This window comes from Chelmon rostratus, chromosome 10, assembly GCF_017976325.1.
Source record: "Chelmon rostratus isolate fCheRos1 chromosome 10, fCheRos1.pri, whole genome shotgun sequence".
Classification (NCBI taxonomy): domain Eukaryota; kingdom Metazoa; phylum Chordata; class Actinopteri; order Chaetodontiformes; family Chaetodontidae; genus Chelmon; species Chelmon rostratus.
Window position 1 is genome coordinate 5445070 of NC_055667.1, and position 14613 is coordinate 5459682.

Consider the following 14613-nt stretch of genomic DNA (forward strand, 5'->3'; position numbering starts at 1 on the left):
TTGATGTCTTTGTTTCCTGTCTGGTACCCAGCAAATGTGAGTCCTTCTGCCCCTTGGATGATCTGGCCTTCGACATGTACCAGGACCCCGAAGTTGCCTATATCATCCGTCTCCTGGACCAAAAGAAGCAGGACATGGTCCGGCAGGAGAAATTCGAGCAGGCCAAGAATCTAAAGCAGGCTATTGCAGACCTGCAAAAGGTACTGTAGCTCCTGGGAGGCTGACTGGATGGCACTGGTAGACTGACACCAAATATTTGCTCACATGGTTGAGCAGTATGGTCAAAGTCTGGAATGATTAATATTTAAGGCATTCAAAAGATATATGTTTCAAGTTACATGAGCTCCTAATTTTTAAAGGGGTTATTTTGCAGTTCATGTTTTTTGTAAGGATTGAACGAATACAATGTATGAATTACTCAACTCACCAAAATGTTTTCTAGTCTAAAAATTACAGCAGTAAAATAACAAAATGTTAAAAATCAATTAATAATATAGAATTAATACGAGGGATAATAAAATAGAGTAAAAACATTGATTAAATCTTATCTAAGGCTTTAATGTTACATCAAATGAAAAGCCAGGTTAAAAAGATAGGTCTTTAATTTCATTTTAATACACAGAGAGAGCTTGCCATTCCCATATCCAGAGGCAGTTAGTTCCACGGTTTAGAGGCATACAAACCGAAGGCCCTCTGACCGGTACTTTTATGGGGCACAGAAGGAACGTTTAAAAGAAAAGCAACGGAGGACCTTAGTGATCTGGCTGGAACATAAAATGAAAGAAAATCTCTGCTGTAAGGTGGTGCAAGACCATTTCAAGATTTATTAACAAGTAAAAGAACTTAAAAATAAACTCTATAAGACGCAGGTAGCCAGCGCAGTGTCTTAAGCAGTCGTGGAATGTGAAACGTTTTCTAGGTTTCTAGGTAATCCAGTACAAAGGGAATTACAGTAGTCTAAATGGCTAATGAAAGCAAGCACCTCTCAGCATGGCTCAGAGTTGACTTTGTAAAAACGAGAATTCAAATTCAAATCTGAGTCTGGACTCACTTTCAAGTTTCTGATGTTGGTTCCTATTAAAAGAATCTTATTTTTCCTAATTTAGCTTTAAAATGTTTTTGTCCAACCTTACATTAATATCAGTGAGACAGGCAATGAGAGCATGTAGTGCAGCAGCGTCATTTGGTGAGAAGGATGTACAGTTGTGCATCAAAAGCATAAAAATGACAATTGAGATGGTGATGGTTAATAATGTTTCAGAGTGGCAGCATAATAAAAACAGAAATGGGCCAAAGATGCTTTTGTGAGGAATACTGTGTTCAGTACCATGAGTCTCTGATACATACAGGCTGACAAACATCTCTTAGTTATATATGACTCAAACCAAGCCAATACTTGGTCAGACAGACCCACCCAATTCTTAAGTCTCTCAAATAAAATATCACAGTTGACTGTACGGAATGCTGCAGTGAGGTCTAAGAGAAGGAGGACAGCCACGCTGTTTGCATCCACAATCATTCTCAGGTCATTTACAGCTTTCAGAAGGGCAGTCTCTGTGCTGTGGTTTGCTCAATAACCAGACTTAAATGAACAAGTAGTTGATTACAGACAATTTTCTCTGAAGGTTTACCAAGGAAAAGTAGATAATCATTTATGGGTCTGTTATTGTTTAGCTCTGATTAATCTAGGATTTCTTTAGGAGAGGTTTTACCATTGAAACCTTGAAAGATGTGGCGAAGGTACCTGAATTAATAGGGATTTATTATACTCATTACTTGAGAGAGGCTTTGCCAGCAGGATTTTAGCAGCTTAGATGGGATGAGGTCTAGAACACATGTAGAAGACATCATTCTGCTTACTTAACTGATGGCATCTTCTGACACAATATCAAAGGAGGACTTCGTAGATGGAGGCCTGTGAGCAGGGAGCTCCCAGGGAGATTGGCTGTATGTCTTTACAATACTGGCTCTAATAGAAGCTCTTTTTTTCTTTACAAAATTGAAGCATTTAAGAGTTGGTGACTTATTGTATAACTGTGAGCAGTTGATGGATGGACTGTCAAGTGTGGAAAAAAGCACTTTGGGATCTTTGAGAAATGGGCTTGTTTTTCTCTCCTGACTGCATTATGGTAAATTATAACCTGATCTTTAAAAATGTGGAAGTGAACATGTAGTTTGCTTTTCCTCCATTGTCATTCAGCTTTTTGACTGTTTCTTGTAAAATGACAAACTGCAGCAGTTTTCCATGATCCAGATTCCAGATCGATTGCCTTTTTTGGTTTGTGCAGGAGCCATTAGTGGATGGAGGAAAGGTATTCACCAGTCATTATTCATCTTCACAATAATCAGAAATAGGGATCTTGGCAATGAATGAAATGTCAACATCAATACACAGAGTAATAACTAAATCCAGTGTATTTCCATGCATGTGTGTGTGTCACTCTGTACATGCTGAACAAGACTGAAACAAGCAACAAGATCCAAGCACACAGACATGACAATGGTATAATTTTATCATGTAACTCTCAGCAAGAAAACAAAAAAGCACATTCACAAAAAGTCAAGCTATTCCTTTAAGCCACATGCAGTATGTACGTCATGCACAGCAAACTAGTTTTGGAAACTGTAAGCAATGTTTTTACTGTGATCAGAAAATGATTGAGGTCCAAATATCCCCATGTATCCACTGCCACTGATAACATGTAGATTTTTCAATGATTTTTCTCTTTCAAATCTCAACTTTGTGAAGTTTTCTTCACATATCCTGTGCAATTTCACCACTGTTTGTAACAGTAGTCGTTAAACATTGTTCAGATTCCTGTTACAGACCTCCTTTGTATACAGTGTTGCCATGCTGACCATGAATACTTAATAAGCTCAGCAGCTGTGGTGATGGTCCTTGGGTAGTGTCTCACCCACGCCTAACCACAAGCCTCTCTGTAACCAGATAACACACATGCACACATGTATCTTGTTGGCATGGCATATTAGCATCCTGAACAAAGCAGTTGGCAAGATAGTTATGCTGAAAATCCTTGTCATCACACACTCAGGATGTCAGAGAATGTTTTTTGGTGTTACATCATATGTGAACACACATGAAGGAAAGACGATAGAACAGTGTGTTTCTTCCTGCTTGGAGGCTTATTGAGTAGAAAGAACTACTTGCTGGAGATGATCCTAAATATAAATTACAGAAAAACCTGACGTGTTTTAGTTTTGTCCAAAAGAGAGTGCAGAATGGCGAAGTGCTGATGTTCAGACTGTGTCGCTTGGCACCTGGTTAGCAACTTAATTCAGCTTAATGGAATTTCCTCACGAAGAAATTATGTGGCTGACTTACTGGAAGTTGTCGTCAAATTTCCAACTTGTAAATCCTAATGATTCACCATGTGGCACTCTTACTGTTATGTGGCACCAGGGCTGTATTATTGTGCAGGGCAGAGCTGCCCGTGATTAGTCTAGTCCAATCCCCAAACCAGCTCCAGTTTGGTTTGAAGAATAATTCTGGTTAATTACAACTTGGCTCTTATTTGTGCAGTTTTGGGCTGTTGTTTCTATTGGTTATGATGACACTGTACTCACTTCACTAATTACTGAGCTCTGAGAACTCAGTGACATCAGTACAATGAGGTCCAAGGCAGTAAAAAGCATGAGCATTCAGACAATCAGTCGGGTCATAAACAAGCCAACGATTTGACCAGACTACCCAAGTCACCTTATTTGGAGGTAAAACTGAAAGTTACCTCAAGTGTAGGCGATAATCTCTCATTTCAAATGCAAACTGTGCACTGCTCATGTTTCTAGTACCTTTTAGTAGGGATGCCACTACATTACCAGATATCAGCAATTGACTTAGTAAAATGTAATTATTATTATTATTAGCGCAGACAATTGAAAATAATCCCTTGAGCTGTCAGCAGTGCTAGGTAAACATTTTAAACATCCACTACAGTTTTAGTCCAAGATTGACAAACTGACATTAATCTGAGACAACATGAGATCATGACAATATTATGACATACAGTCCTGGTTCTGTGTTTACCCATCTAAATATGCAATGTAAGCTCGCAGTGTCACTGCAGGGCTGTCTTTACTTCTCCCTGTCCCGGGCTCTTCAAGGTGGGGGAGCGGTTGGCTCGATATGATGTAGAGAAGCAGTGCGCCATCAAAAAGGAAGACTATGACCTGGCTAAGAAGAAGAAGGAGCTGATGGAGGAGTACAGGAGAAGCGTCTACCAGCAGCTGGAGGTCCACAACCTGCTGGACATGACATTGGTCGGTCATCAAACACTGATGACGATGCTTCAACTGTGTAATAACAAAAAACTCAGAGGTGTTAGTGTTAAACAACATGAAAAATTACAAGATATGGGAAAAAATCATGACTCATTCTGTCTGAATTGTGTCCTTCCATCATGTCACCAGATCACGAGAGCAAGAGATCCATCGCCAGCCCAGGATCCTTCCTCCCTTCAGCCCTCTCCAAGCCACCATTCAGTCCCTACCAAGCCCCTTGTGTCCACAGACACATTCAGGAAGGAGAAAAAAACAAACGCTCTTCAGAACCAACGGGCGGACGCAGGAACAGTTGCATCTAAACTAAGCAGCCAACCTGGCACACCGCGCACCGCTGCCGCTGTACCCAAGATAGACGTAAGTGCCACTTTACCAAATGAGTCAACGATGCAGCACATCACAACCTCTTTACACAGTGTGAAACAAGCCGATCACCTGCAGACACTTCAAAACAGTCATAAGTTTTCCAGTACTTGTTTGGTATGACTGGATGGTCAGTGATGACAATTCTCTTTTTGTCCCTTTAATGATCCAGTTTTAAACAGCTCCACCTGTAGCTCGTTCTGCTTGCATGTATTCCTGTATTGTAAAAATAATCTAGCCCAATGTAGCACCTTGTGAACACATCTCCTGCCTTAAGCCTCTGTGGTGTTGGAACACAGAGTACATAGGGAGATTATGACCAACAGGGGCTTTTATGCTTTACTCACGACCTACAGAGGCCGGCCCTACTGCAGGTTTGGGTTTCAATATTTAATTAAAAGCGTGCAACAGTTGGCTGACTCCAGCGGCTGCCAACCTGGCCTGAAGGCAGGGCTTTGAGCCTTGTATGAGGCAGCTGAGTGCTATTTGGCACCTGGGCACAGGAGACAGTGCTGACTGGTTGGAGCTTGGGTTTGTATAGAGGGGGTTAAATATTCATTGTCATCGTGATGTTGAATGATCAACGATTGACATCCTTTTCAGACTTGACAGCGTAGATCGTTTTTCTTCAAGCCTCTGAACTGAGACATCTCTCGGAAATGTACTCTTTTGTGTGCTGAGAAATATGTATACGGTACCTATTAATGTAATTAAACACGTGAAAGTTGTAGAATGTGTGTAAATATTATGTTGCAGGCTTTAGATACCAATGTCCTTGGCTTGTGCTAACAGGTTACCAGTATATCTTATGATGAGATGCCGGTGCCAGCCCTTCAGAGGAAAGACCGGCCTGTGGAGACCATCCAGAACCCTGTAGAGCAGCACTTGCCCGAACCTGATGCCCAAAGGACTCCACGCAGCCCTGAGATGAGCGGAGAGCCAGAGTCCCTCACGGAGAAGGCACAGAGAGAGGCTGGCCTTCCAATAGAGGTCTTTGGAGAAAGCCTGGTAAGAAGAAAAAAAGGTGGAAAAACTTTGTTAAGTTTTAAGCTAAGTTAACTAAGGGTTTAACTTTCTTAGGGGTTTTTATTTCAAGATATGTTCTTTGAAAAATGCTTTTTGGCATCCATTCAGGATAATCTTTTGGAAATGATTTCTCTTTTTTAGCTGTCCCAGATGTATTTGTATTGGCATATTTGTCAGCATAAGTAACAAAACACTGCAGTTCATAAAAGCCAATGATTTGATGATACTAGAAATATTGATTAGCGCAGCTTTCAGGCATTGTTAATGAAAAGATTTATGTTAATAAACTAATATCTGCAGATATAGCAGTTTGTGATATATGATCTATATATACATGGTATCTCTATCTACATCTGCTGTAACATAAGTGATATCCGTCATGTGGTCTGTCATCTTTCCTGCCCTTCGGCCAATGTTTTGTCCTCTCTTCTTTTCCAGGTAGCTGGGGCGTATTCCAAAACCTGGTCCTACAGAGAGGATGCTCTCCTAGCTGTGCACAAGAAGCTTTTGGAGGTATCCCCTATCACACCCAGAGAGGAACTTAGAAACATGATAAGAGCCGCAGTCTTCCTGGTGAAAAAGGCCCTCCTGGATAAAGCGTCATTTGTGAGTCATTTCCTCAAAAGAAAATTGTCTTTTTGTGGAATGTCCAAGTGAACTGACCAGAAACTGCTGCCAGTAAAGCAGCCTTATTATGGTTTTATGGATATGTTTACTTTGTTACTGTCAGTCTTTTTATAATCATATTCTTTGGATTCCTGTCACAAACAGAGCTAACGTTCATGTTGTTAAATCACGAGCACACAACCTTTAACAATGATCCTCCTGTACCATATACAACCCCAGCTCTCTCTCCCTGACCTGGCTTCCTTAAACAAACAGTTTTGACAAGGATGGCCTTGTAACTCCTCTCTGGAAGTTGTCTACAGCTTGTATGGTAATGAAAAGGGTAGTGCTTCAATAATTCTAGTGATTTATTTTCCTAGCTACAGTGACACACAGAATGCTCCATTAAGATGTTAACTGGTTAATTTGCTGCTCCACAGATGTGCTTCAGTTCAGTTCATTTTAAATACACCCTTCTCTAGGAATGCAGTGGTCTGTGCTGGGTCAGAGAGTAGACCAGGGTGTTATATGTATTTCCAATATAAATCTTCCAAGTAATCACAAAATTTCACAAATATGGATAATGCTCTGGTAATTTAATTGACCTGTAAAAAGCAGGTGTGGAATCTTTGCTTTCCACTGTCTCATGGATAAACAAACAAGAACCTCCATTCACAACTACTGATTATCACTCTCCATCTGCATACTCTAACCAACTCAATTTAAACATTGCCAAGTCTAGCCTCTCCGCTAATTGACGTCACTCTGGTGCTATCTTTTCTTTGAAAATTCTCCAGGTTTGGAGCTTAATGTCCACTGGCTCTTTCCTTAGGTTTTCCACGCCTCCTTGAAGCTGCTGCAGCTACTTCTGAGCAACCTGATTCCAGGTCTGGGGCTTGGCCGGGCTGAGCTGGCCCACTGCTTGGAGCAGACCTGGCCCAACCTGCTGGCCAGGACCGGAGATTTAGCCAGCCACCTGCGGTCCACTGCCACTGCCTTCATACAGGTTTTGTAACACACTGGACTGACACCTACATGACACCAGTGGCACCATTTGATTTCCATACACCCTTTGCTTCTTGTCAGTCTGCCCTCTGCCTCCTAAGCAGCTTTGCTTTTAATTGAAGAGAATAGGATTTCAAAATCTGCCTTCACTCCCTCCACTGTCTTGCCTCGTGTAGAGCTCTGTGAAAGCATTTGTCTGAAAATGTCTGAAAAATAAGCACCCACTTTCTTTTTTACGTCACAAAACAACATTGCATTGTGTTCCAAAGCAAGCCAGCAGATTTCTCAACAAAAACTTGTCTTAGTGGCATGCAGTGTAAAATGAACTGAAGAGGCTGCTGATGTCCCTGGTGTTGATCTCATTTGTTTATGGGTTTGTGTTTTTCAAATTTGAAATTGTGGTGATTTATTGGCACATACCAACAGGGTGGAACTTGTAGCAACCACAAATGGGTTTTAGTGACCTCCCTATCCCATGAGGTGACTCTCAAGGGTGGAACAGTGACAAAGACAGCATGACAGCAAAACCAGACACACTAGAAATGAATCCAATACACCCTTGCAGCAAACAAAACAAAAGAAAGACCATAAATAAATAAATACCAGGAATATGTACACTACCAGTCAGAAGTTTGGACACACCTTCTCACTCAATGGTTTTTTTTATTACTTTCTACATTGTCGATTCATACTTAAGACATCAAAACTATGAAGTAACACATATGAAATTATGTAGTTAACAGTAGAAGTAGAATATGTTTTAAATTTTAGATTCTTCGTAGTAGCCACTTTTTGCTTTGGGGACAGCTTTGCACACTCTTGGCATTCTCTCAATCAGCTTTATGAGGCAGTCGCCTGAAATGGTTTTCATTTAACAGGTGTGCCATGTCAAGAGTTAATTTGTGCAATTTCTTGCCTTCTTAATGTGTTTGAGACCATCAGTTGTGTTTTGCAGAAGTAGGGTTGATACCCTAGTTGACTGCTGTTATATTCCATATTATGGCAAGAATCACTCAGCTGATAAAGAGAAACAACAGTCAATCATTACTCTAAGACATGAAGGTCAGTCGATCTGGAAGATTTCAAGAACTTTGAATGTATCCTCAAGTGCAGTCGCAAAAACCATCAAATGCTATGATGAAACTGCCTCTCATGAGGACCGCCCCGGGAAAGGAAGACCAAGAGTTACCTCTGCTGCAGAGGATAAGTTCATCAGAGTTACCAGCCTCAGAAACCGGAATTTAACAGCAGCTCAGATTAGAGCCCACATAAATGCTCCACAGAGTCCACGTAGCAGGGACATCTCAACACTGTTTGGGGGAGACTGTATGAATCAGGCCTTCATGGTCGAATAATTGCAAAGAAACCACTACTGAGAAAGAACAACAACAAAAAGAAAAGAGATTTGTTTGGGCCAAGAAACACAAGGAATGGACATTAGACCAGTGGAAATCTGTACTCCCGTCTGATGAGCCCAAATTTGAGATTTCTGGTTCCACCATGTCTTTGCGAGATGCAGAAAAGTGAGTGGATTGTTTCAAATGTCTGGTTCCCACCATGAAGCACGGAGGAGGAGGTGTGATGGTGTGGGGGTGTTTCGCTGGTGACACTGATGGGGATTTATTCAACATTCAAGGCACACTTAACCAGCATGGCTACCACAGCATCCTGCTGCGACATGCCATCCCATCTGGTTTGCGCTTAGTTGGACCATCATTTGTTTTTCAACAGGACAACGACCCCAAACACACCTCCAGGCTGTGTAAGGGGCTATTTGACCAAGAAGGAGAGGGAGGGAGTGCTGTGTCAGATGACTAGGCCTCCACAATCACCTGACCTAAACCCAACTGAGAAGGTTTGGGATGAGTTGGACCACAGAGTGAAGGCAAAACAGCCAACAAGTGCTCAGCACCTCTGGGAGCTCCTTCAAGACTGTTGGAAAACCATTTCAGGTGACTGCCTCATGAAGCTGATTAAGAGAATGCCAAGAGTGTGCAACGCTGTCATCAAAGCAAAAGGTGGCTACTTCGAAGAATCTAAAATATAAAACATGTTCTGGTTTGTTTAACCCTTTTTTTTTTTTTTTACTTTCCATACATGTTCTTTTATAGTCTTGATGTCTTCAGTATGAATCTGCAGTGTAGAAAGTAATAAAAATAAAGAAAAAACCATATGTCAGTGTAACTGTGTCCAAACCTTTGACTGGTAGTATACAATAGTATTAAAGTTGGAGGAGTGTGAACATAAAACACTGTCCCTCTCTGCCACTCACCTTTCATGCAGAAGAAATATTACATCAAAATAATAATACTGCCACTACTCATTAACTAATCATACACAGTGAACAATGATCCACTATTGTGTTAACTCACTTCCTCACTCTTAAATGTCGCCAGCCTGACAGGCTGAAGCCAGTTGAGTAACAAGCTATGATAATGGCTTGATAATGGAAAAATTAAAGATAAAACTGCACAGGCTTTTTTAGACGTAAGAAATGACATATCGCCAGCTGGTTGAACAAGATAAGGTGTTCCCAAGAAATATAGTCATCAAAAAAGATCTTTCTAAAGTCTTTCTAAAACCCTTAATTTATCAGAAAAGATAAATTAGGTTTTGATTCATTCTAGATCAGGTTAAAACAGAAGGTTTTCTTCACTGCTGTCTTTTGGCTCCATTTTTCCGTCTTTCAGTACACAGTAAAAAACTGCCTCCAACATAATCTGTGTCACAGAACCACTGTCTAAAAATTTAAAGTGCTGAACAAATTTATTAGATCACCACCCAGTTTATGGTGTTTGCCACTGCTGCCCTAAATTAACAGTATGGCTGATTACCAAAATATTTTGTTATGTTTCTGTAATGGTTAATCCACCAGTATATGCAAGCGCTTTAATCAAATGATGTCTTTAATGCTAAAATATAATTATTGTTGTTATCCATGAATTTTCACATATACTGTTTTGCAAAAAAGCATAAAAAAATAGCAAAGCACGTATTATTTTTCGATTGAGATGCCAAATTACAGTTATTTACTTGTATTCCTGAACAAAAAAATGTTTTAGTGGCTGTATGCTATGATTGATTAATTTCTGACTTCTCTGAGAATTCCAGTGTGATGGCTCAAATTTGGGTATAAAAACATGAATTCAGTATGAAATTCCTCACTCCTGTTCAAAATGGTGAAGTGTAGGAAACTTTTTGAGAAAGTCCGAATCAAAGCACTTCATGATGCTGGATGGCCTTTGAGACAAATAGGACAAGACATACTGTGTTCTCACAGTGTGGTCAAGTATGCCTTGGACTCGATTGCAGAGACTCGTACTGATAAAATGCGCGAAGGAAGAGGCTGAAAACGAAAGCTAACTGAAGAAGATGTCAGCCATCTTAAGATTTCAAGTACTAGAGACAGAAGGAAGACTACTGCTGATCTTCAGGCAGAGACTAATGCTCCTAGATCAGAATCTGAGAAAGTTTCTAGAATGACCATCAGCAGACGACTGAAGGAACAAGACTTAAAGGGAAGAATAGCTGCATTATTGAGGCCTGCAGACATCCAGAAATGCCTAAAATTTGCCAGGGAGCACAAACACTGGACTGTAGATGACTGGAAGAACTCTGGACAGACGAGTCCAAGTTTGAACTCTTTGGTCAGCATCGTCGTGTTTATGTCCACAGAAAAGCTGGAGTACGTTTTGATGTAAGATGCATTGCACCCACAGTGAAACACGGTGGAGATTCCATGATGATAAGGGGTTTCATTTGTGGAAACGGCATGTGGAAATTAGTTAAAATATATGGTATCATGAACTAGAAGGTCTACCACAACATCTTGGTGCATCATTGAATCCCTTCTGGATTGAACCTGATCAGTCGTGGGTTCATTTACCAAGGAGACAATGACCCCAAGCACACTGCAAAGCTGTGTGGAGACTACTTGACCAAGTAAAAGGAATCTGGAGTACTGGAACTGACGGACTGGCCAAGTCCAGACTTGATTCCTATTCCTATTCCAAAAATAGATCGCACAAAGGTTTCATCCAAAGCAAGTCTCTGGGAACAGCTAGAAACTATTTGGAACTCAATAACAAAAGAGACTGTGGAAAAGTACATAAAAACAATGCCAGCAAGAATGCAAGCTGTTAACAGGGCCAGAGGAGGTCATACAAAATATTAAGATTGTTGATTAATATATGTGAATAAGGACTATTTAGTTGTTCCAGTTTGTCATTTGCCTGATAAATAACAACACAATTTTTAGTTTGAAACAGGTTTTTGACAGATTTCTAAAATATTTTTGTTTTCTCGTTTTAATTTTCTTTTTTGAATTTGAAAAATGTCGTTGTTTGCTTTTTTACTATGCAGAGTCACACTTTCATCAAAAGAGAGGAGTTACAGCGGGGAGCTCCTGTACATGCTCTTATGCTTGTTTCCTTGTGGGGGAGGAGAGAGTCATTCATAATGGCATAATCATTTGTGCAATGCAACATCTTAGATTATTTCACTGTCTTTAATGTGGACAAGTGGACAACCCTTTGTCTCAATTCTTGATTTATTGAGGGCTGGAGATTTTCCATCACTGATCTTGGGAGCAACTGATGGCATGCTTGAGAAAGTGTCCAATTTGAGATGCGTTTGAATGCATGTTGTACTCTTGGCTTCCTCTTTACAGGAGTACTTTTTACTACAAATTTTATTGCATCCCAAGGCAGAATTCCTTATCCAAGCAATAAACAATCTTGAAGTCAGTGATGTAATGCTGTCATTGTTATGAATAGTATCCACAGTAGATAAATACACATGAAACACGCCATAGTCAATGACTGTGAATGCACGCACCTGCAGGACAAACTGAAATTTTGTGTGCTTAACTGGGTTTGTATGTGAATGAACGTAGATAATGGCTGCAGTCAAATGGAGCATGTTTTGTTCCTGAAATCAGTCTTAATAGACAGCACCCACGATTCTGCATTCAAAATGATGACTAGAAAAACGCCTTATTTACACGGCCCACAGTGAGCAAACAGAAGAAACAGCCTCATTGTGTGTAAAATTCAATCCAGCTTTCCTCCAAAGGCAAGCTTTGGAAAAGATTGCCCATGCATGCTTGGCACTTTAATTTGTCTATCTCTGTATTTTTGGATTGAGGCAACAGTTTTATTGGAATATACTGCTCTTGATTCTTCCAAGAAAGACATGTCTCTTAATAAAAGGTACAGAGTGCTTTTAACTTCTTAACAGTGAAACAGAGACTGAGTCTGCCCAGGTAGGCCGAGCTCATTTGTGTGAGCATCTGTAGAAGCAGGACATCAGGATTGGAAAAAAAAAAAAAATGCCAGACCAAATGTCATTCTTTGATAATATTATGAAGCTAATACTGTTAAAGGGAATGAGCTGATTTATAGTATTATGATAGGAGTGTGGAACATAGGCCCATGGCAGGATTCAAGCCAGGGATGGTGCTTTTTTGGTGGTACGCGTCTTAGCCCCTACCTGTCAGATTTTGTTGGTTAGAGGTATTTGTGTTGCTTCGTTTTGTTTTCTTAGAGCTTTAGCGTCCACAGCTCACCTGTCTTAGAGGCTTATTTAGGCGCTGAAAGGGCAGTTACATGCAAATGCGAAATCAAGTTAGCATCAGTGCACTCAGTGCAGATCCTAGTGTGTGGAAGTTATTTCATATTTATAAAAGGAACTTGAAATGTTTTAATTTAGCTTTTCGTGATAACAGAGGCCTCACTTCCTGGGTGCTGCAGTGTTCTGTACTGTATCTATATACACAGGGTGAGTTAGGAAGCACCTGAGGTGTTATCATGCTTTGCACCAGCCTTCAGACAAGCCCCCTGTTGTAGTCACCTTGAATAACTGGATTTCTTCCTTGTAGCCTTTAACTGGAACAGAGCAGTTAGCTTGGGTGCTTTTATTTGTGCACTGTACTGGACTGTTGTTCTTTCACTTGTACTGGTGGGTGAGACCAGGAAGTGTTTCTGGTGGATCGAGTGATGACGTACAGGATGTAAGTGAAGCAAATGTCTAAGTCTGTGTGAACGTGCGAGACGTGTGTTTGCTAAGTGAAATGTATTGCAGTGTATTCATGGATGGGTGTGTGTATGTGTTGAGTAAGAAAGGGAGGATGTCTTCACGAGCTACAGTAACTTCAGTTTCAAAGAGTTCAACTCAGGCCATTGCGATGAGTCTCGGCCCTCTGAAATCATCGCCCGGCCCTTCTGGATCTGTTTGGGGCTCTGTTAGAGCATTGACTGAATGCCTCTTTGTATGTTGAGGACAAATTACATGTTTTTGTTTTTTTCCTCTCTTTTTTGTCTGTTTGTGTGTGCACGTTTGTGTTCACGCTTGTGTGTATTGTCCCATATTTCCGACGTACATTCCTCTCACCTGATGAGGCTAAAACAACTGAAAGAAGTTTTTCCAAGCGCCCTCCTCCGTCCCACTTTAATTGTACATCTGTATTCTCTGTCATGACTTGTCTCTTTAACAGATACTTGTGTTGAATGACAAATCACCATGTGTAGCATCACACAGATATGTTAGTACAGCACACATATTACTGAATGTAAAGGATATTTGGTTGGTGGCTTACAGCACACATATTGCTCAAATTAAAGGTGCATACTGTACATATACAATGACATTGCTTGACTTTTACACTGTCAAATTTCAAAGTCATTGTTTCTTTCTCACACCCCCCTTTTAGGAAATTGCTGTTTTGAAGGATGTACGCAACCTGCAGGTAATCCCTGGTGAGCTGGTGAAGCCCTTCAAATCCAACTTCCCCTCTCGTCTGGCTCAGAGTCGGGCCGAGCTGCTCCAGAAGCTTCTCGCTAAACTGGGTGTGGAGAACTCTGGCTTCACCCTGGAGAATGTCATGATGGTAAAGGACCTAAATCGTGCAAAATGCATCTGTCCATACTGTTTTTAGTGATGTGGACACCCTTAATTATGAGTTTGAATCGTTTCCTGATATGTAAGCCGGCCCTGTTTGCAACTGTCTTTTTAGACCTCTTAGCTCAAGAATGAATTATGTTGAATTAGAGAAATTAGCCTTTTGTTTCTATTATATTTTTAAATCTTAAGATAATAAGATCATTATTCCGTTATCTTGATACAAAAAAAATTGTTGTTCCCCGTCCTTCATACTCTAGGGTCACAGTGTCTAAATTTTGGTTTCTGAAGCTTTTTCCACCACCTTAGAAATATCCTGGATGTTTTCAGGGGATTTTATAGCTGTAAAATCTCAAGATTAAATTTAAACTGTACTCTTTCCAAGCTAGAAATAGCAATTTTAACATATCCTATATC

The 14613-nt window shown here is 40.5% G+C and overlaps 1 protein-coding gene across 1 annotated transcript in view; it reads left to right on the forward strand.

Moving 5' to 3' along the window:
* The window catches only part of cep104 (centrosomal protein 104), a 36197-nt gene that overhangs the window by 7858 nt on the left and 13726 nt on the right, over positions 1 to 14613 (forward strand). The window contains exons 7-13 of the mRNA XM_041945934.1: positions 32 to 200; positions 4123 to 4278; positions 4429 to 4656; positions 5455 to 5670; positions 6127 to 6294; positions 7127 to 7300; positions 14009 to 14185. Of these exons, the coding sequence (XP_041801868.1) occupies positions 32 to 200; positions 4123 to 4278; positions 4429 to 4656; positions 5455 to 5670; positions 6127 to 6294; positions 7127 to 7300; positions 14009 to 14185 (1288 nt within the window). The remainder of the gene's footprint in view (positions 1 to 31; positions 201 to 4122; positions 4279 to 4428; positions 4657 to 5454; positions 5671 to 6126; positions 6295 to 7126; positions 7301 to 14008; positions 14186 to 14613) is intronic.